This window comes from Pleurodeles waltl, chromosome 10 (assembly GCF_031143425.1).
Source record: "Pleurodeles waltl isolate 20211129_DDA chromosome 10, aPleWal1.hap1.20221129, whole genome shotgun sequence".
Taxonomy (NCBI): Eukaryota; Metazoa; Chordata; class Amphibia; order Caudata; family Salamandridae; genus Pleurodeles; species Pleurodeles waltl.
The window spans coordinates 166,666,951-166,687,290 of NC_090449.1; the positions used below are offsets into that span (position 1 = coordinate 166,666,951).

Here is a 20,340-nt window from a genome sequence, read left to right on the forward strand (position 1 = left end):
ACGCATCTGTCACGTACTAGGATTCCAAATGAGGAAGCTATATGTTAACAAAGTAAAGTGAGTCAGAAACACACTAAATTGTGCATATATTTGCTATACAGTCATCTTTTCTTTCCATAAGGAGGATAAAATATTTGATATAAAGGGCAAATGGCTCCAAGAAGTTATCTGACTAGAACTGAGGAGATATCATACAATTTCATTCAGGCCATTGTCCTCATGAGACTAAAATAGTGTAATGCCAAGTATACAGGACTTCAAGCTTGTTTAATCAGACAACTTCATAAGTCGGACAGCAATATAGAGACTAAATCCTAGAGAAGAATATCAACCCACACGTAGTACAGCATTAATTGATGCCTTTGGCCCATAGAAATGGCTTCAGGAGTTTCCTTTGGGCCATAGGGAATTCTTTAGCAAAAGTCGTTGCTATCACAAGACTCATTATTAAGACATCAGGCCTCATGCATACTGAGATCAGGATACATTATTTCAATTAAGATTACCTATAATATACAATGGTTAGAAAGCAGACGACAAACAGGCTATGCAGGGTGTCTTGGAATAGGTTACTTCGAGAACAAAATAAATCTATATCTCGTTCTGCAAGGACACGACAACAGTACTGTTCAGCAATACATTTAACCATTGAGTTCAGTAACTGAACAAGAAAGTAAGATTTGTGTGTTAAGCGTTTGACATCATTTTACATTTAACATCTAACACATGCTTCTGAGCTAGCCAGTGATAGACGCAGGCAGGTCACAGTAATCTAATTAAATATCGAATTACCTGGTAAACTTTTGAAGTTTGCTTGTAGATTCTGGAACAAACATAGGCAAGGTTCTTCTGTGTCTAAAGAAAAATGTGAAAATAAACAATGTAAATGTAAGCGAGTTGTTTTTTCTGAGTAACCACGTTTATTGTATGCAAAGTCGCAGTACAAAGATCTTACTGTCTTAAGTAAAATACCTGCGTAAAGCACTTCAGAGAGTTCTAATCACTACTAGCTTTCTACCAAAGAAAATGAGCAAAGTAACAATGGATCTTCCTTGCCAAATTTTCATTAATGCATGACTTCACAAGGTAAAGAAATTTTAGCAGCTCCAAAATCATTGTGTATTTAATATTTTCTAGAGCCCAGTCAAAGTAGCTCGAACCTTAGGAGCAACAGTGACCGCAGAGGCTAAAAGGAAGCAAAGGATCAATATCAGTGCGGCGAAGCACACCCTGGGCAGCGCCAGAGTCCAGCAGAAGAGTAGGGTTACAGATTCTGCACGTATAGCCTCTGTAGCTACACATAACTTACAAATTATGTAAAATATACACATTTTACCGAATACAGCCAAAGCTAAAAGAGATAAGGTCAAGAAGGAACCTGGCCTGGCAGAAGGGTTCGAGAGCCACAGACAGCAACCTGCAGATTGGGATAGATAATGCAAGATTTGCAAGAACATTGCCAAAATTTGAGTGCAGATTCATGCTTATTTTGATATTCACGAATTAAATGTCAAGCAAAGTCACAGAGTACTTATAAAAAACAATCATTAGAACAGTCAACGGCCCTGTCCATGACAAGCCAGATTTTTTTTTTAATGATTTATTTATTTTAGAGATATTGCAATAAGAAATAAGCAATAAAGATGCAATAAGCATTAAAGGTAATAAATGATGCTGTATAAAGGAGGCGTGCATGTTTGGAAAACAAATAAGTAAAGAATGATATGTCAAACTACTTGGACTAGTTTTGGGTTGATGTGCAAAACCAAAATAGTCATTCACAATAGAGACAATGACTGAAGTGGAATGACTCAATGCCATCATGCGGCATTTCGGGAAGACGAAGGGACGGCTCGAAACTACAAAAAAGCGGTCAGTGGTGATCACGAGTTCGAATCCCAGCAAGGATGACAGTCTTCCAAGCTCTTCAAGATCGGTTACTCTTTCTTTGAGTGACTGATAATAATATCTCTTGTTTACAACACTAGGAAATGGTAAGAAGCACTATTAAAAAAGCAATTAATTTATAACATCATTATATATCTATATTACACAGTGGCAATAGCCAATGTGTAGTTATTTCTGAGTCGCATTTAGATTTTTAGATGATTATAACTTTGACCCCAGCAGAAGAAACTACCAAAACTTGGAAAACAAAGTTTAGTGAGCCAACGTTTAAGCACTTCAATGCAGGGAAAAAAGAAAAAAAAAAAAAGATGTTTTCCATTTTAGCTCCGTAAGAGATTCTGCTTGTGCCTACAGAAAAACAAAAACTATAAGATTTATGTCAAACTTGTAATGAAAGTAGAACTTTACTCACATCCCAGGGCTCTGATGCAAATTTGTTCAATAGATTTTGAAGAAAAACAAATTGTACAACAGCCTTGCCAGCAGACTAAAACCTGAGGTTGCAATGACTGGCTGGCTGCAGTAATAAAATGACTCTAATGGCTGACACAACAATACACAGGAAAATGTCAGTTAAAACATACCATTTAAAATGGGAAAAAAACACTGAAATTCAACAGTCATAGTTATCTCAAGTAACAACACAAGCCCCGTGTGCACAGTGCTGTCATCAATTATGTCATTTCAGATGTTGCAGTGATGTTACCAATGGTGTCCTAGAAAAAACATGAAAGAGTGATGTAATTTTGAAGGTAATTAGCAGGGCACGGCGAGGACGCGAGCTATAGTTACTTTAGGGTACACGTTATAGCTACTTTAGATAACTATAACTCATGAATTTCAGTGGTTTTGTTAATTTAAAATGGCATGTTTAACTGCCATTTTCACCTAAATATAACATCACTTAAATCTTTGTTTTTTTCCAGTGAATTTTTATGTTTTTTTTGTTGTTGTTTTTTTTTTTTAACAGTAAAGTAAGATGCCCAGCGTGATGCATAGCTGTGGGTTAGACGCAGAGCCACGGCTGTGGCCAGGCCCTGCCCCCAACCCCACAGGCACCCAACTCCCTCTTGGCCATGCAAGGCGGAGTGTTTGGTGGAGGGCCTGGCCTGAAGCAAGACTCTGCGCACAAACCCTCTGTTAGCAGTCAACCCACGCTGGTACCGACATTCTTATGTGTGCAGTGGAGGGTTAGGTGCAGACCATGCACCCGACCTCCTGCTGGCGGTCAACTCAGCGTTGAGCACAGCACAATGGGGAGTTGGGTGCAGGGCCTGGTCTGTGGCCTGGCCCCGCACCCAGCCACCTGCTGGCACACATTGCTGACAATGTATAACAATATAAAGTGTGGTATTTTAAGGAAGGCAAATATACTTGCTTCGTCAAAAAGCAACCAGTAACTGTAATCAGATGTGTATTTCATAATGTTACACATTGCAATGGTTACTAAAAATGATTGTAATAAAATGTTTTAATAAAAGCTTTTTAACAAAAACATTAATGTGTTTTTGAGTCTTTCTTTTAACATTTGTCAAGGCACAAAGTGCAACAACAGAACCAACAACTAGGGATCTCCACACTCCAGCTGAAGCATATCCAGCACCAGCTTGGACTGTTTTAAAAAAAATAAGGTAAGCTCTCCCAGGGTCATGGATTTAATGACACAGAGATTCTTTTTTTAATGTTGCTGGGAGGCTGTTGCACTGCCTGTAGTCACCCACAAGATTAAAACATGTTTTACTGGTGCCCCTGTCTCTTCTAGGGGCACCGCTGCAAAGACAATATGCAATTGATAAGAACTCTAGGGCTTTATGGGACGATCCATGCTAGGAGCAGTGAATAAACAACGATCAGGTCTTGAAAATTATTAGTCATTTCTGCTCTTTTTAAAAAATATATATATTATTGTAGGTGTCCCGGGACCACCCAGAACAATCCACCACCTTTGTTTATTTTTGGGGGGGATGGGTGAGGTGGAGGGATGGTGGGGCAAGGGCCTCCACTAGCTCCCCTGTCAGCACCCATCCTGGGTGCCGGCTGGAGTCAGCTATTTTTTATCATTATTAATTTATTTTCTTATTTATTTATTTTTACACTGGGGAGTGTTGTCCCCCAACCCTGAGCCAATACTGGCCCTGGAGACCACTAGCCCCCAAGGCCAAAATAAATTTAAATGGGAGAGAGCTCATGCAGCCCCCATCCTCCTTAAGACTTTTACAATCCCTAGAGACCCCATCACCCAAGGATGTATTCATGTTTAACGGGAGTGGATTGCCTAGCCATCCCCCCTCCCCAAGCCAATACTGGCCCAGGGGATAACATTCTCTAGGGCTGTATTCAGTTATAAGGGGATAGAGCAGAACAGAGGGGAGGGAGAGGTTCGTACAGCACCACCACCTAATGTACTCACGCTAAACCTCCTGGTGTCCCGCAGGAACAGTCTCAGCCAATCCCTTGCAGCTTTAACCCCCATCACCAAACACCTTTCCCCATAAGCTTTCCCTAAAATCAGACCAGGCAAGGTGTGCAGCACTGTTGGCACATATGGTAGAGGGCCGCCTGCAGCTGCAACAATTAGAAATAGAATATGATAAGGGGATTTTAAACTGATATTGTGGATGGCTAAGGTGAGGTTACTGGAAGATTTGCCCCAAATACACGTAACATACGTGCAGAAGGTGCTTCAGAGGGACAGTACGGGGTCACCCTCCTTTCTTTTCAAGTATGGGTGGGACATAACTACATTTAGCTTCCAGGACATAGACTTGCAGTCTTTGAACAAGGCCCAGATACTGGATGTCTTGCAGTACATGGTTGACAGATTGAGGCAGTGGAAGGAGCTATCGGCTACCCTGAAAATGCTAGCTGTTGCACAGCAATTGGTTGTTGCTTCCCCTTCAACTTGTCCCAGTGTTATGAAGCCACTTTGTGAAGTGTCCTCATGCCCACATCTGAAGGCAAGCCAGGGCAACTGACCCACATACGTGTCCCTTTGTCGACATATGACTTGATGTTCTTTATTAAAGATTTCCTAAAGCTACGTGAGTAATCCCAGAAGTGGTACACAGAACGAAAATGCCTGGTAGCAATAGGAGGCCCTCTCTAGAAAAAGATCTATGGGAGGAATGCAGCTTCCTGGCCAACAGTTGAACCAGAATGAAAGCTGGAAGGGGGAACGGGAGACACATGATATTGTTGCAACAGACTTTGGAGGAGCAATACAACATATTAAAGACAAAAATACCAGGAGATAGGGTAGACTGGTCAAAAACAGTGAATACAGGAAAAGGATGAATCAGTCAACGCATATTATGACCGCATGTTGCAAATATATCATGAGAACAGTGGCATGCGCAACTCATTGGGTGAGGGTTTCCCAGGTTTGTCGCCAACATTTGTGAAGGGACTGAGCCCACCAATAAGTCACACTTACAGTTATCCTTTGTCTGCTGGCAAAAGGAGCAGCTAGAGAAAGCATTGGCTGCTGCTAGGTACTGTGCAAACTATCAAGTGCACTTAGAAGCAATGGAAGAGGCAAAAGCAAAGAAGGGCAAAATATGATTGATGGTTGCGCAGTAAAAATACTATCAGAATAATGGGCAGCTAGGTAAGGACAGGGGCAGAGGCTGTACCACGGGAGGAGGGAGGTCGGTGGGAGACAGGGCAGCATTGCAGTCCCCGTCTGGGACAACTTGCTTCCGCTGTAACCAGCCTGGCCACTGATAGGCCAATTGCTTCCTACTAAATGCTTGGGGGTTGGAGGACCAGGACCACGGGTGGACAGAACAGTCCAAGCCCCATTCTACCCCAATGTTTTTGACATCCCCCTCCTTTTCACCCTCCTTCTAATGTACCTAGGACTGCCCCACCCAGAGACAACTGTACTGGGTCCCTCCCTTGCTGCCACACCAGTGAACAATGGGGCACAATGAACTGCGGACAAGGACATGACAGTTACAACCCACCTTTCCCCCCCTCCCCATGAAACGATTTAGGGCCGCCCGAAAGAGGAGGTCTGCCTAATAGCTTCAGCAATAGAAGTTGACTTAATTATTTACTGTATTGTATTTAAATGCTTTACCTACCTGTCTCCTAAGATAAGACTGCCTGCTCGCTACTAAGCTACCAGGGATTGAGCCAGGGCTAATGTTTTGAGACCTTGACTGGCTAACACTATCTGGAGATATTATTGCTAGTAGTAGGTGTGTACTTACCTCTACTAATAACCAGCATGCAACAGCAATTCTGGGGGGCTCAGGTCCGTTGGAGGGAAATTGAAAATGCATCCTGCGGCCACAGCACCGAATCCAGATGGTACCCTGCAGCATAGTGAGACAGTCTGTGCATGTGGACTCACCCGAGAGGCGCCGGCGGCCCCACTCAGGTGGCAAGCCCAGATTCAATATAGAAAAACAGTCGGAATGCCTATGATCATCCGTGGATAATGCAGTCAGAAGCCAGCTTCCAAAGGTGTCAGTGCCACTAAGGGGGGTGAGAGTGGGTTGGAGCCACGCCCAGGTTTACTTGGCTATCTCTACACTCACTACTACTAGCAGGCTGGAACTACAGGCTAGGTGACATGGTGCCGCCTCCGAGGCAGTTGCAGCGGGTCTCATCTGTTTATAATGCAGTCAGCTGAGCCCAGTCCACCGCAGCACACCGCCCGAGATGTGAGAAGACTGGCTCTGCTAATTTTCAAAGTGACTTTTTACATGCAGACCTGATTGAATGATGCCAGTGCGAGTCTTGAAGTCAGTTGGTACGGCACTTCTGACCGCGCGCTGCTTTTAATGCAGCCCCAGTCTGACACTCACAGAGTCTTCCTCACAGTGAAAATGAGTGACGAATGCATTTTAGCGTGGTGATGTGGACCACCGCACCAAACTGTGTTAAGTCTAATGCCTGATACGTGGTACCTGGCAGGACTGATTTCCACAGAACGGAGAGGTGGGTCGGTCAGTAAGGACTCTGTGGTTAAATGAAGTATCCACCAGAAAGAGCATTACTGAAGGTAAGTAAATTGTTCTTCTGATGGATACTTCTAACAGCTGATTCCTTATTTTGTAAATAGACACCAAAGCAGTACTTCCGCAGGTGACGGGTCTATGGAATGATTCAGACCAGGAAATCTTGTAGGACAGAACAGGCAAAATGCCCCTACGTTCCAGGCAGTTGTGCTTCATGAATGTGTGGCGAGACACTCACTTAGCAAACTTGTCCAAAATTGGCACAAGAAACACCAGTACAGTCGTAGCGTCCTTTGCTCTTGTGGAATCAGCACTCAGGCCTTCTTGATGCTGTTCCTTGGCCATCCCTTAACAGATATTGACACACAAGTCAATCCATCTGGAGATGGTTCTTTTCTATTTTTTGTTTCCTTTTTCACCCCAGAGAACCCTACAAAGAGCTGATTGTCCACCCGATCTTCTTAGGTTTAATTAATGTAAAAGCTTAGTGCTCTCCTTGGTCAAGGCAATTACATCTTTCCTCCTCTCTAGAAAGATGAGGGGAAGTGAAGAAAGCTAGTAGGATGACATACTGCCCAATGTGGAATGGCATGGCAAATTTTGTGAGAAATGAACCGTGAGAATTAGCCTGTCAGGGGAAGAAGGTAGTGTACAGCTGCTAAAGAGACAGTACCAGTAATTTACTCACTCAATGAGCTGGCGTTATCACTGGAGGACTGTTGTTTTCAGCGTAAGTAGTGGCAAAGAACAGCTATACAAGAGTTCAAACAGGGCACATGTGAGGAAAGTGAGAACCAAATGAGGGTCAACTTAGGCATCACAAATGGTGCGGACAAACAAACATATGGGTTAGCATTTTGAAAAAATTTACAAGTGATTTCAGTAAAGATGGTTGGTCTTGCAAAAGTAGGAAGGCTAAAAAGGCCAATAGATAAATTATACCTGCTGCCACAACAATGTCTTGCTGGGTTAGTGAAAGATAAAAGAGTATGTCAGATAACAATAGGCTTGATATTTCAGGAAGAACACCAGTCAAACCTCTCACAAATACTCTCAAACTATTTTGGTGGTTGAGCACCTTGCTGCCAAGGTGGCACCCACTACTTTGGAAGGAAGATCAAATGCCATCAACTGTAGCCCCTCAAATTTTGTGCGTTGAGGTTGCTCGGGGATCAAGTGCAGAACACTGCCTGGCTGCTGCAACAGGAGGTCCTCCCAAAGAGGCAGCTGGTTCGGACAACATATGCTCAAAGCCAAAAGATTTAGGTACCACACTCTTCTCGCCCAGTCTTTAGCCACTAGGAGGACTTGTTCTTTCCTGATCCTCTTCAAAACTCTGGGCAAGACAGGTAGAGGCAGAAAGGCGTACAGGCGGCCTAAGCTCCATTCTAAGCAAAAGGCGTTTCTGGGGGAGAGCTGCCTTGGTAACTTCTATATGCAGAAACTTAAATAGTGCATGCTCACTGCTATGGTGAAACGACAGAGTCACAGTTACCCACATTGCTAGAAGATGTCCTGTGCCACCTCCAAGTGAGGCCGCCATTTGTGATCCGCTAGGTGTCAGCAGCTGAGTTTGCCATGACAATTCAGCCACTGCCATAGGCGGAAAGCTTCTGGTGAAGCACTACAACACAACTGTGCCCTATTTGCTGCAGTACCATATGGCAGTAGTGTTGTCTATTACAGCCTGCACCCAGCCCCCCTTGATGGAAAAGAGGAAAGCTTTCAGTGCCAAACATATTGTCTGCAGGTCCTACAGGATGATGTAGAAACAGGCTTCTGCCAGACACCACAGTCCTCCAATCTCCACCTCTCCCAAATTAACTCCATGACCCAGGAATGATGCATCCATCTTGACTGCTAGATCTTTGTGGTTGATTTGTGGTCTAGTAGCAGTGACCCTCGAACACCTGGATTTAATATGAGAGGTTCCATTGGTGCTGAGCCCACAGAGGCTTCAAATACAACTGCAGAGTACACATGTGCAGCCTGGATTTGTTCACAAGCAAGAGGAGAACGCCAAGACGACTCAGAACTGATTTCATTGAGACCTAGATCACAGCCTAAAACACTGGAATGTCCTGGACTCACTGAGGCAGAGGGAAGGCTTGGAAAAACACAGGGTCCAGAATGACTACAAAGAAAGGGAGTCTCTGCGATGGAGTCAGGTGTGACTTTGGCACATTGATGGCAATGGGCTGGCAGTTGTCTAGAGGTGGTAATAGGTTGGCAGTCGTCTAGAGGTGGTTTATGACTGTGTAAAGCAACCCTGTCTTTTGCAGCTAGTCGTTATGGTACGGGAAGATGGGCATTCCAAACTGCCACAGATGGGCAATGAAAACCACCATGTGCCTATAGCCTACTTGAAACCGCAGACAGTGTCTGTGTGTCAGCACAACTGGGATGTGGAAGTAGCTGTCCGGCAAATTCATCTCCACCATCCAGACTCCTGAATCCAGGGGAGACAAAAGTTGGCCAGGGTAACCATATTGAACTTATCCTTCCAGTGGAAGACGTTCAAAGGATGGAGATTGAGGGTAGGCAGTCTCCTCCATATTTTGTCGGCACCAGAAAGTTACAAGAATAGCAACCAATGTCAGTTTCTGATGCTGGACCCCTCCATATGGATCACCTGGTCAAGAGAGTTTGAACGTCTTCTCGGAGCATGGACGAATGATCTTCCAAGAGGTACTGTAGTAGTTGAAGCATGTCAGGTGGAGGAAGGGGGAGTTGTCAGAAAAGGAAGGGAATAAAAAATCTGGACTACTTGGAGAATCCCACTTGTCTGATGTGATGCCCCTTCAAGTGGGAAATAAAAGGCATTGCAACATCCTACTTGGAGATGATGTATGCCGAGCTGGAATTGAAACGTTTTTTCAGCAGCTGCAGACAGAGGGTGCAGTTTTGCATACTTGGCTGCTCCTTGGGGCCTGGAGGATGATGGCCGTATCCATGCCTCCACCTTGAAAGGCTTGGGAGGCCTACTGCTACTGGGGCAAGGTCGGACTCTGCCTCTGTTGGATTCTCACACTTCTAAAACCTTGAAAGGGGCAGAATTATTGCAGAAATTGCCATACAGATGATGCCAACTCAACGTTTGTAACCCTATAGCACTCCATATCTGAATCTACCTTGTCTCCCAGGAAATGTGTCCCATCCAATGGAATGTCCACAAGGGACTGTTGGGAGTTGCTTGAAAAAGCAAGCGGTCTGTAGTGTCCAGACCGGATGGAGTACTTCGCCGAGTCCTGACCACCCTGAATAAAGTTTGCAGACTGGGCCTACTGCCATCTGGGAACACTGGTAAGATAGCTGGTTCTCTATCCTATAACATATATGAGTATCTCCCAATGAGGCAAGTCTTGTTTACTCATCTGAGTGCATGATTGGCCGAGGAGGACACCTGTTTGGCAAATGCCTCCATGTGTTCCGACTTTGTCTTGGAGAGTGGTCAGAAACGCATCTTGATTTAACCTAACTGTGGAGTGATGCACCACAAGGCTCTGTAGAGGAAGGCAGGAAAAAAAACTCAGCAAGCACGAGGTGGCGGGGTCTGTGAAGAAAGGAAAAAAGATACAAAAAAGCTGGGGCTGCTGACATGGACCTGCTTCATCATATCTAGGGATATACCAGACAGATCTTTAATTTTGCATCATCACCAATGCTGGTCATACGACTTATGAAATTTACAGATTTATTCAGCAACCTGAGAAGAGTACTTGTTATAAGGAATCTATGAAAAGGGCGACCCAGTTGAAATGTAGCGTTTAAACATCTGTTATTTGCAGAGAGTAACTGTTAGACCTGACAGCCTTAGGGTAGTCACCCCTAACTTTTTGCCTGCCTCCCTCCACTTTTTGGACACTGTTTTTGCTGGCTTTTAGACTCTGCGCACTTTATCACTGCTAACCAGTGCTAAAGTGCATATGCTCTCTCCCTTTAAACATGGTAACCTTGGATCATACCTGATTAGACTATTTAATTTACTTATAAGTCCCTAGTAATGTGCACTATATGTGCCTAGGGCCTGTAGATTAAATGCTACTAGTGGGCCTGCAGCACTGGTTGTGCCAGCCACTCAAGTAGCCCCTTTACCTTGTCTCAGGCCTGCCATTGCAAGGCCTGTGTGTGCAGTTTTACTGTCACCTCAACTTGGCATTTAAAAGTACTTGCCAAGCCTAAACCTCCCCTTTCTCCACATATAAGTCACCTCTAATGTGTGCCCTAGGTAACCCCTAAAGCAGGGTGCTGTGTGGGTGAAAGGCAAGACATGTACCTGTGTAGTTTACACGTCCTGGTAGTGTAAAACTCTTAAATTAGTCTTTACACTATTGTGAGGCCTGCTCCCTTCATAGGCTAATATTGGGGCTGCCCTCATACAGTACTGAAATGGTAGCTGCTGATCTGAAGGGAGTAGGAAGGTCATATTTAGTATGGCCAGAATGGTAATACCAAATCCTGCTGACTGGTGAAGTTGGATTTAATATTACTATTCTAGAAATGCCACGTTTAGAAAGTGAGCATTTCTTTGCACTTAAATCTTTCTGTGCCTTACAATCCACGTCTGGCTGGGCTTGGTTGACAGCTCCTTGTGCATTCACTCAGACACACCCCAAACACAGGGTACTCAGCCTCACTTGCATACATCTGCATTTTGAATGGGTCTTCCTGGGCTGGGAGGGTGGAGGGCCTGCTCTCACACAAAGGACTACCTCACCCCCTACTGTGACCCTGGCAGACAGGATTGAGCTGAAAGAGGACCTGGTGCACTTCTTAGCCACTCTTTGAAGTCTCCCCCACTTCAAAGGCACATTTAGGTATAAAACAGGGCCTCTGCCCTACCTCATCAGACACTTGCTGGAGAAGAAACTTGAACCAGAACCTGCATCCTGCCAAGAAGAACTGCCTGGCTGCCTAAAGGACTCACCTGACTGCTTTCTACAAAGGACTGCTGCCTTGCTGTTGCCCTGCTGCCTTGCTGAACTCTTATCTGGCTGTAAAAGTGCTCTCCAAGGGCTTGGATAGAGCATGCCTCCTTTTCCCTGAAGTCTCAGGACCATAAAGACTTCTCTTTTTCATTTTGACTCTTCGTGCGGTGAAAATTTTGACGCACAGCTTGCTCCGTGGCGAGAAAAACGCCGCACACCGACGCTGATCAATGCGACGCCTTCGGGGCGACCGGAACTTCGACGCACGGCCTCGCAAGGACAATGCCGCCCGACTTCCAGAGGAGAAATCGACGCGACGCCTGCCGTGAGAGCGAAACTTCGACACACAGCCCCGCGGAAAGACGTGCAGCCGGAAAACCAGCAGGAGAATCCATGCACAGACCCCGGGACATCTGGTAATCCCGCGACCCACAGAAAGAGACTGTCCGCGCACCGGAAAACGACGCTCGACTTCCCCGCGTGAAAAATACCGACGCAAGTCTGTGTGTGCAAGGGAGAAATTGACGCACACACCATTTTTCCACGTATCTCTTCTTCTGCGGCCCTTTGCAGAGATTTTCCACTTTAAACCAGGTACTTTGTGCTTGAAAGAGACTTTGTTTGCTTTTTAAAGACTTAAGACTCTTTATATCACTTTTCAGTGATATCTCTACAATTTCACATTGCATCTTTATTCGTTTTGACCTGCAATTATCCAGATAAATATTATATATTTTTCTAAACACTGTGTAGTGTATTTTTGTGGTGCTATATGGTGTTATTGTATGATTTATTGCACAAATACTTTACACATTACCTTCTAAGTTAAGCCTGACGGCTCGTGCCAAGCTACCAGAGGTTGGGCACAGGATAATTTTGGATTGTGTGTGACTTACCCTGACCAGAGTGAGGGTTCTTGCTTGGACAGAGGGTAACCTGACTGCCAACCAAAAACCCAATTTCTAACATTGGTGATCAGCGGTGAGGATAGGACTTGTATTTGTGCAGTGACATACAGTAGCTAAGTATTTCACTACCTATCCACAGTTGAAGGTCAACTTGATTTTTATCTCTTGTTTTGCAAATTTGTTTTCCTGACAATTTTCAAAAACTAAATCCTTACTCAACATGTCTCTGACTGGGTCTCAAGTAGGAGACTTTGACCTAGCCCTGTTGGATACATATAAAGTCAAACAGCTAAGAGGGTTCTGCAGGGTGATGAGAGTACCCACCCAAGGGGCCTCCAAAAAGGAGGACTTTCAAGTGGCGCTGAGGGCCTGGGCAGAAGCCCATTTAGAGGAGAATGATGAGGAAGAGGAGACAGAAAATGACCCCTCAGAGGATTTGTTGCTATCAGTGGATGATGTTACCACTGCAATTGTGCCTCCTTCCAGACCAGGGAGCAGTGTCTCTGTGCAAAGCCTGACCGCAGAGGAAAGGAGAGAAGAAAGGGAGTTCCAATTGTAAATGGCAAAACTGAAAATTGAGGCCCAACAGGAAGACAAGAGGGCAGAGAGGGAAGCCAAACAAGCTGAGGCTGAAGGAGCAGCCAAACAGGTGGAAGCTGAAAGAGCTATGGCTGAAAAGAAACTATTGTTGGCTCATGAACTGAGTCTCAAGGAGCTGGAGATCAAGGGGAGACAGTCTGAATCCAGCAATAATGGTGGCAGCATACAGAAAGGACCTGCTGGAGAAATGAAGGTTCGTATACCCAAGATTTGGTGCCCAGTTTTGTGGTGGGAGATGACATAGATAAATGGTTAGCTGCTTATAAAGTTGCACTTAGGGCTCATGAGGTTCCTGAAGGGCAATGGGGGGTAGCTATGTGGGGTTATGTGCCGCCATTGGGGAGGGACACACTTCTCACATTGGATCAACCTGATCAAAACACATACCCACTTCAGAAAGCCACTTTACTTGCCAAGTTTGGGCTGACCCGTGAGAGATACCGTAAGAGGTTCAGGGACAGCACCAAACAAACCACACAAACATGGGTAGATTTCTTTGACTTTTCCAGTAAGGCACTGAATGGATGGGTGCGGGGCAACAAAGTAGATAATTATAAAGGGTTATATGACTTGATTCTGAGAGAGCATATGCTCAATACTACTTATACAGAGTTGCCCCAGCACTTGGGAGATAGTAAGCTGACTGATCCCAGGAAGCTTGCTGAGGAGGCGGACCTCTGGGTTAGCACCAGAGTGTCCAAAAAGGTACCTGGGGGGAACACCCACAAAGGTGGTCAGGGTTCACAACAGAAGAAAGAGGGGGGAGATAAACTTACAGATAAGGAACTCTCCAAAGGCCCCCAAAAGAATTCCCAGGTAGGGGGTGACAACCATTCCTTTTCCAGATTTGGGAAAAAGCCAGGGACTTATGATAAATCAGGGAGATCCAACCCCAAATGCTTAGAGTGCTACCAATATGGTCACTATAAAGGCGACTCCCAGTGCTCCAAGAGGACACCGTCCACTACTGGACAGACACCTGGGTTGACTAGCGTAGCGCTCGGGGGGAGATGGACCCAGATAGCTTTGGGGAGCAGGAAGAGATTTCCCTAGTGTCCATGAGAGAAGGAGAAATGGTGCCCAAAGCCCACATGCCCAAAAATACTTCCAAGTACAGGAAGTGGGTTACCATTGATGGGAAAAAGGTGGAGGCTCTGCGTGACACAGGAGCCAGTATGACTACTATCAAGAGTCAGCTGGTGTCAACAGAGCAGATGGTCCCTAATACATTCCACCAGGTCATAGTCGCTGACTATAATGAGAGTCACCTACCGGGGGCTCTGGTTCCCTTTGAGTGAGGGGGGGGTCTCTGGTACTCTGAAAGTAGCTGCGAGTCCTGCCATGCCTGTAGATTGTCTGTTAGGCAATGATCTTGAGCATACTGCTTGGAAAGAAGTAGAGCTCAGATCTCACCTGGAGATGTTAGGGTTACCTGAGTGGGTCTGCATGACCACACGGTCCATGGCTGACCAAGAGGGAAGTCAAGGGCGTCTGGAGCCTGGAACAATGGCCCAGAGAACTGCCAAGAGGAGGGGCAAGGGGTGTGGGAAACCAGACCCAGAAGTTCCCGCAGTGGTTGACGGGGCTCCTGAGGAGGAGGCTCCCGAACCAACTGGGGAAGACATTGCCACCCTAGGTGATCTACCTGAGCTTGCTGGCTGGCAAGTTGAGGGTGGAACCACCAGGGAGGAATTCTGCAAGGCGCAGAAAGAATGTCCCACTCTAGAGGGTCTGAGGATGCAAGCCTCAACCCAGGCAGCAGGTGAAGCCTCTGGCGATCACCACATATACTGGGAGAATGATCTCCTCTACAGTGAGCCTAAGGTTCCGGCCACTGGGGCAGCACATGCGCTGGTGGTCCCCCAGTGTTACCGAACCTTCCTACTGGGTCTGGCTCACGACATTAGCCTGGCAGGACATTTGGGGCAAGACGACCTTTGCCAGGCTTGTCACCCACTTTTATTGGCCCAGAGTAAGGACAAACTCAGATACGTTCTGTAGATCTTGTCCTACCTGCCAGACAAGTGGTAAAACAGGAAAAAGGGTTAAGACCCCCCTGATTCCACTTCCTGTCGTTGGCACCCCCTTTGAAAGGATGGGCATCGACATTGTTGGTCCATTGGACTCCAAAACTGCCCTAGGCAACAGGTTCATCCTGGTTTTGGTGGACTATGCCACCCGTTACCCAGAGGCAATCCCTCTGAGGACCGTAACGGCACCGGTGGTGACCACAACTCTGATGGGGATATTTACCTGTGTGGGAATCCCAAAGGAGATAGTGTCTGACAGAGGCACTAACTTTGTTTCTGCATACATGAAGGCTATGTGGGATGCGTGTGTTGTAACCTACAAGTTCACCACACCCTATCACCCCCAATCTAATGGTCTTGTGGAGAGATTCAACAAGACCTTGAAAGGCATGATTGGTGGCTTCCCTGAAGCCCTGAGGCGTAAGTGGGACGTCCTCTTACCATGCCTTCTCTTTGCTTACAGAGAGGTACCACAGAAGGGGGTAGGGTTCAGTCCCTTTGAGCTTCTCTATGGGTACCCTGTCAGGGGACCCTTAAGCATTGTCAAGGAGGGGTTGGAGAAAGCTCCAAAGGCACCCCCTCAGGATGTGGTCAGGTACATGTTGGCCCTCCGCAACCAGATGACCCGCTTCTGGAAAGAGGCCAAAAGTAACCTTGAGGCCAGTCAAGAGGTAATGAAACACTGGTATGACCAGAAGGCCACCCTAGTAGAGGTTCAACCTGGAGACAAAGTGTGGGTAATGGAGCCAGTAGAGCCTAGACCCCTCCAGGACCGCTGGACTGGCCCATTTGAAGTAAAGGAGCAGAAAGGGGAGGCCACTTACCTAGTGGACCTCCAAACCCCTAGGAACCCCCTAAGGGTGCTCCATGTCAACCGACTGAAGCCTCATTTTGAGAGGTCTGAAATCAACATGCTTCTGGTCACAGATGAAGGAATGGAAGAGGAGAGTGAACCTCTCTCTGACCTCCTCTCTTCCCAAGAAGGTGATGGGTCAGTGAAAGGTGTCATTCTCTCTGACTCCCTGACTCTAAACCAGAGAGGAGACTCCTATGAGCTGTTGGAGCAGTTCTCCCCCCTGTTCTCCCTTACTCCTGGACTGACCCACCTCTGTGTTCATGACATTGACACAGGTGATAGTCTCCCTGTGAAGAACAAAATTTACAGGTTATCGGATAAGATGAAGGCAAGCATCAAGGAGGAGGTCTCCAAGATGTTAGCTTTAAGGGTTATCGAGAAATCCAGTAGTCCCTGGGCCAGCCCGGTGGTGTTGGTCCCTAAGGCTACTGCCCCAGGTGCGAAGCCAGAACTCCAGTTCTGTGTGGACTACCGGGGTCTCAACTCAGTCACACGGACTGATGCTCACCCCATCCCCCGAGCTGATGAGCTCGTTGACAGACTGGGCGCTGCCAAGTTCCTGAGTACGTTTGATCTTACTTCAGGGTACTGGCAGATCGCCCTGACTGAGGGGGCTTAAGAGAGATCTGCATGTTCCACACCTGATTGCCATTACCAGTTCCGGGTGATGCCATTTGGGTTGAAAAATGCCCCAGCTACCTTCCAACAGTTGGTTAACGGGGTCCTAGCTGGCAAGGATGCCTTCTGTGCAGCCTACATGGACGACATAGCTGTCTACAGTTCCAGCTGGGAGGAACACCTGCTCCACCTCAAGGAGGTGCTTCAGGCCCTGCAACAGGCAGGCCTGACCATCAAGGCTAGTAAGTGCCAGATTGGGCAGGGTTCCGTGGTGTACTTGGGACACCTAGTGGGTGGTGGCAAGGTGCAGCCACTCCAGGCCAAGATTGAAACTATCAAGGCCTGGCAACCACCTAGAACACAGACTGAGGTGAGAGACTTTTTATGCCTCACAGGATACTACTGCATATTTGTCAAGGGCTATGGTACCATTGTGTCACCCTTGACAGAACTCACTTCCAAGAAACAACCTAGGTTGGTGAATTGGACAGAGGCTTGTCAGAAAGCCATTGACTCTCTAAAGGAAGCCATGTGCACGGCCCCCGTGCTCAAGGCCCCTGACTACTCCCAGGAATTTATCGTGCAGACAGACGCTTCAGAGCATGGTATAGGGGCGGTCCTAGCACAGCTGAATGAGGAGGGCCTAGACCAACCAGTAGTCTTTATTTGCAGAAGGCTATTACCACGGGAACAGAGGTGGAGTGCTATTGAGAGAAAAGCTTTTGCTGTGCACTGAAGAAGCTGAGGCCATACCTGTTTGGGACTCACTTCCGGGTTCAGACAGACCACAGATGGCTCATGCAGATGAGGGGTGAAAATCCTAAACTCTTGAGGTGGTCCATTTCCCTACAGGGGATGGACTTTACGGTGGAGCATTGCCCAGGGGTTGACCACGCCAATGCTGATGGTCTCTCCAGATACTTCCGCCTTAGCGATGAAAGCTCCCAGGAGGTCGGGTAGCTCTCCCCACTTTCAGCTGGGGGACACACATGTTAGACCTGACAGCCTTACGGTAGTCACCCCTAACTTTTTGGACACTGTTTTTCCTGGCTTTTAGACTCTGCGCACTTTATCACTGCTAACCAGTGCTAAAGTGCATATGCTCTCTCCCTTCAAACATGGTAACCTTGGATCATATCTGATTGGACTATTTAATTTACTTATAAGTATCTAGTAATGTGCACTATATGTGCCTAGGGCCTGTAGATTAAATGCTAGTGGGCCTGCAGCACCGGTTGTGCCACCCACTCAAGTAGCCCCTTTACCTTGTCTCAGGCCTGCCATTGCAAGGCCTGTGTGTGCAGTTTCACTGTCACCTCGTCTTGGCATTTAAAAGTACTTGCCAAACCTAAACCTCCCCTTTCTCCACATATAAGTCACCTCTAATGTGTGCCCTAGGTAACCCCTAGAGCAGGGTGCTGTGTGGGTGCTGTGTGGGTGAAAGGCAAGACATGTACCTGTGTAGTTTACATGTCCTGGTAGTGTAAAACTCAAATTCGTTTTTACACTACTGTGAGGCCTGCTCCCTTCATAGGCTAACATTGGGGCTGCCCTCATACAGTATTGAAGTGGTAGCTGCTGATCTGTAGGGAGTAGGAAGGTCATATTTAGTATGGCCAGCATGGTAATACCAAATCCTGCTGACTGGTGAAGTTGGATTTAATATTACTATTCTAGAAATGCCACTTTTAGAAAGTGAGCATTTCTTTGCACTTAAATCTTGCTGCGCCTTACAATCCACGTCTGGCTGGGCTTGGTTGACAGCTCCTTGTGCATTCACTCAGACACACCCCAAACACAGGGTACTCAGCCTCACTTGCATACATCTGCATTTTGAATGGGTCTTCCTGGGCTGGGAAGGTGGAGGGCCTGCTCTCACACAAAGGACTGCCACACCCCCTACTGGGACCCTGGCAGACGGGATTGAGCTGAAAGGGGACCTGGTGCACTTCTTAGCCACTCTTTGAAGTCTCCCCCACTTCAAAGGCACATTTGGGTATAAAACAGGGCCTCTGCCCTACCTCATCAGACACTTGCTGGAGAAGAAACCTTAACTAGAACCTGCATCCTGCCAAGAAGAACTGCCTGGCTGCCTAAAGGACTCACCTGACTGCTTTCTACAAAGGACTGCTGCCTTGCTGTTGCCCTGCTGCCTTGCTGAACTCCTGTCTGGCTGTAAAAGTGCTCTCCAAGGGCTTGGATAGAGCTTGCCTCCTGTTCCCTGAAGTCTCAGGACCAAAAAGACTTCTCTTTTTAATTTGGACTCTTCGTGCGCCGAAACGTTTGACGCACAGCTTGCTCCGCGGCGAGAAAAATGCCGCACACCGACGCTGATGGAGCGACGCCTTCGGGGCGACCGGAACTTCGACGCACGGCCTCGCAAGGACAACGCCACCCGACTTCCAGAGGGGAAATCGACGCGACGCCTGCCATGAGTGTGAAACTTCGATGCACAGCCCCGCGGAAAGACGCGCAGCCGGAAAACAAGCAGGAGAATCCACGCACAGACCCCGGGACATCTGGTAATCCCACGACCCACAGAAAGAGACTGTCCGCGCGCCGGAAAACGACGCCCGACTTCCCCGCGTGAAAAATAACGACGCAAGTCCGTGTGTGCAAGGGAGGAATCGACGCACACACCATTTTTCCACGTATCTCTTCTTCTGCGGCCCTTTGCGGAGATTTTCCGCTTTAAACCAGGTACTTTGTGCTTGAAAGAGACTTTGTTTGCTTTTTAAAGACTTAAGACACTTTATATCACTTTTCAGTGATATCTCTACAATTTCACATTGCATCTTTATTCATTTTAACCTGCAATTATCCAAATAAATATTATATATTTTTCTAAACACTGTGTGGTGTATTTTTGTGGTGCTATATGGTGTTATTGTATGATTTATTTCACAAATACTTTACACATTGCCTTCTAAGTTAAGCCTGACTGCTCGTGCCAAGCTACCAGAGGGTGGGCACAGGATCATTTTGGATTATGTGTGACTTACTTGGACAGAGGGTAACATGACTGCCAACCAAAAAACCCATTTCTAACAGTAACCACACTCCTTCAACACCAGCTCAATGCTACCCACGGTCTACTTCCCGCTCTAAAAAATATAAACTAAGGAAAAGAAACACACATATGAGCCTCACTGACAATATACATTGTATGCCCTGGAAGGAGGATTGGTTCAATGAAAAGATTGGCAGGAAAACAGAATACAATAGAACTGAAGATAGAAATAGTATGCCGCATAAGGTGGACTGGGTTAATGAAACGATTAGCAGGAATACGCGTCATCTCTTGAAAAGGAACATAAGCAACTATATTAAATAATAATAAACAGCTTCAAAAACATCATAACGTACCCAGGTAAGAACGTGGCTCTCAGACCCACTATCAAATAAAGCCTCTAATGACATTTCCAGGGAAAAAAAACTTACTAGTTCAATCACAACAATACGCCATATTGCAATACGAACAGGGTCTGAATGTGTGTGACGTGCTCTGAAGACACTTCTTTCTGT

General features: G+C 46.5%; 1 protein-coding gene across 3 annotated transcripts in view; it reads right to left on the reverse strand.

Annotated features, from left to right (window-relative positions):
• B9D1 (B9 domain containing 1) overlaps positions 1-20,340 on the reverse strand; it is a 409,768-nt gene that overhangs the window by 252,069 nt on the left and 137,359 nt on the right. For all 3 annotated transcript variants that reach the window (XM_069210124.1, XM_069210126.1, XM_069210125.1), the window contains exon 5: positions 793-855. In XM_069210124.1, coding sequence (XP_069066225.1) covers positions 793-855 — 63 coding nt within the window. The remainder of the gene's footprint in view (positions 1-792; positions 856-20,340) is intronic.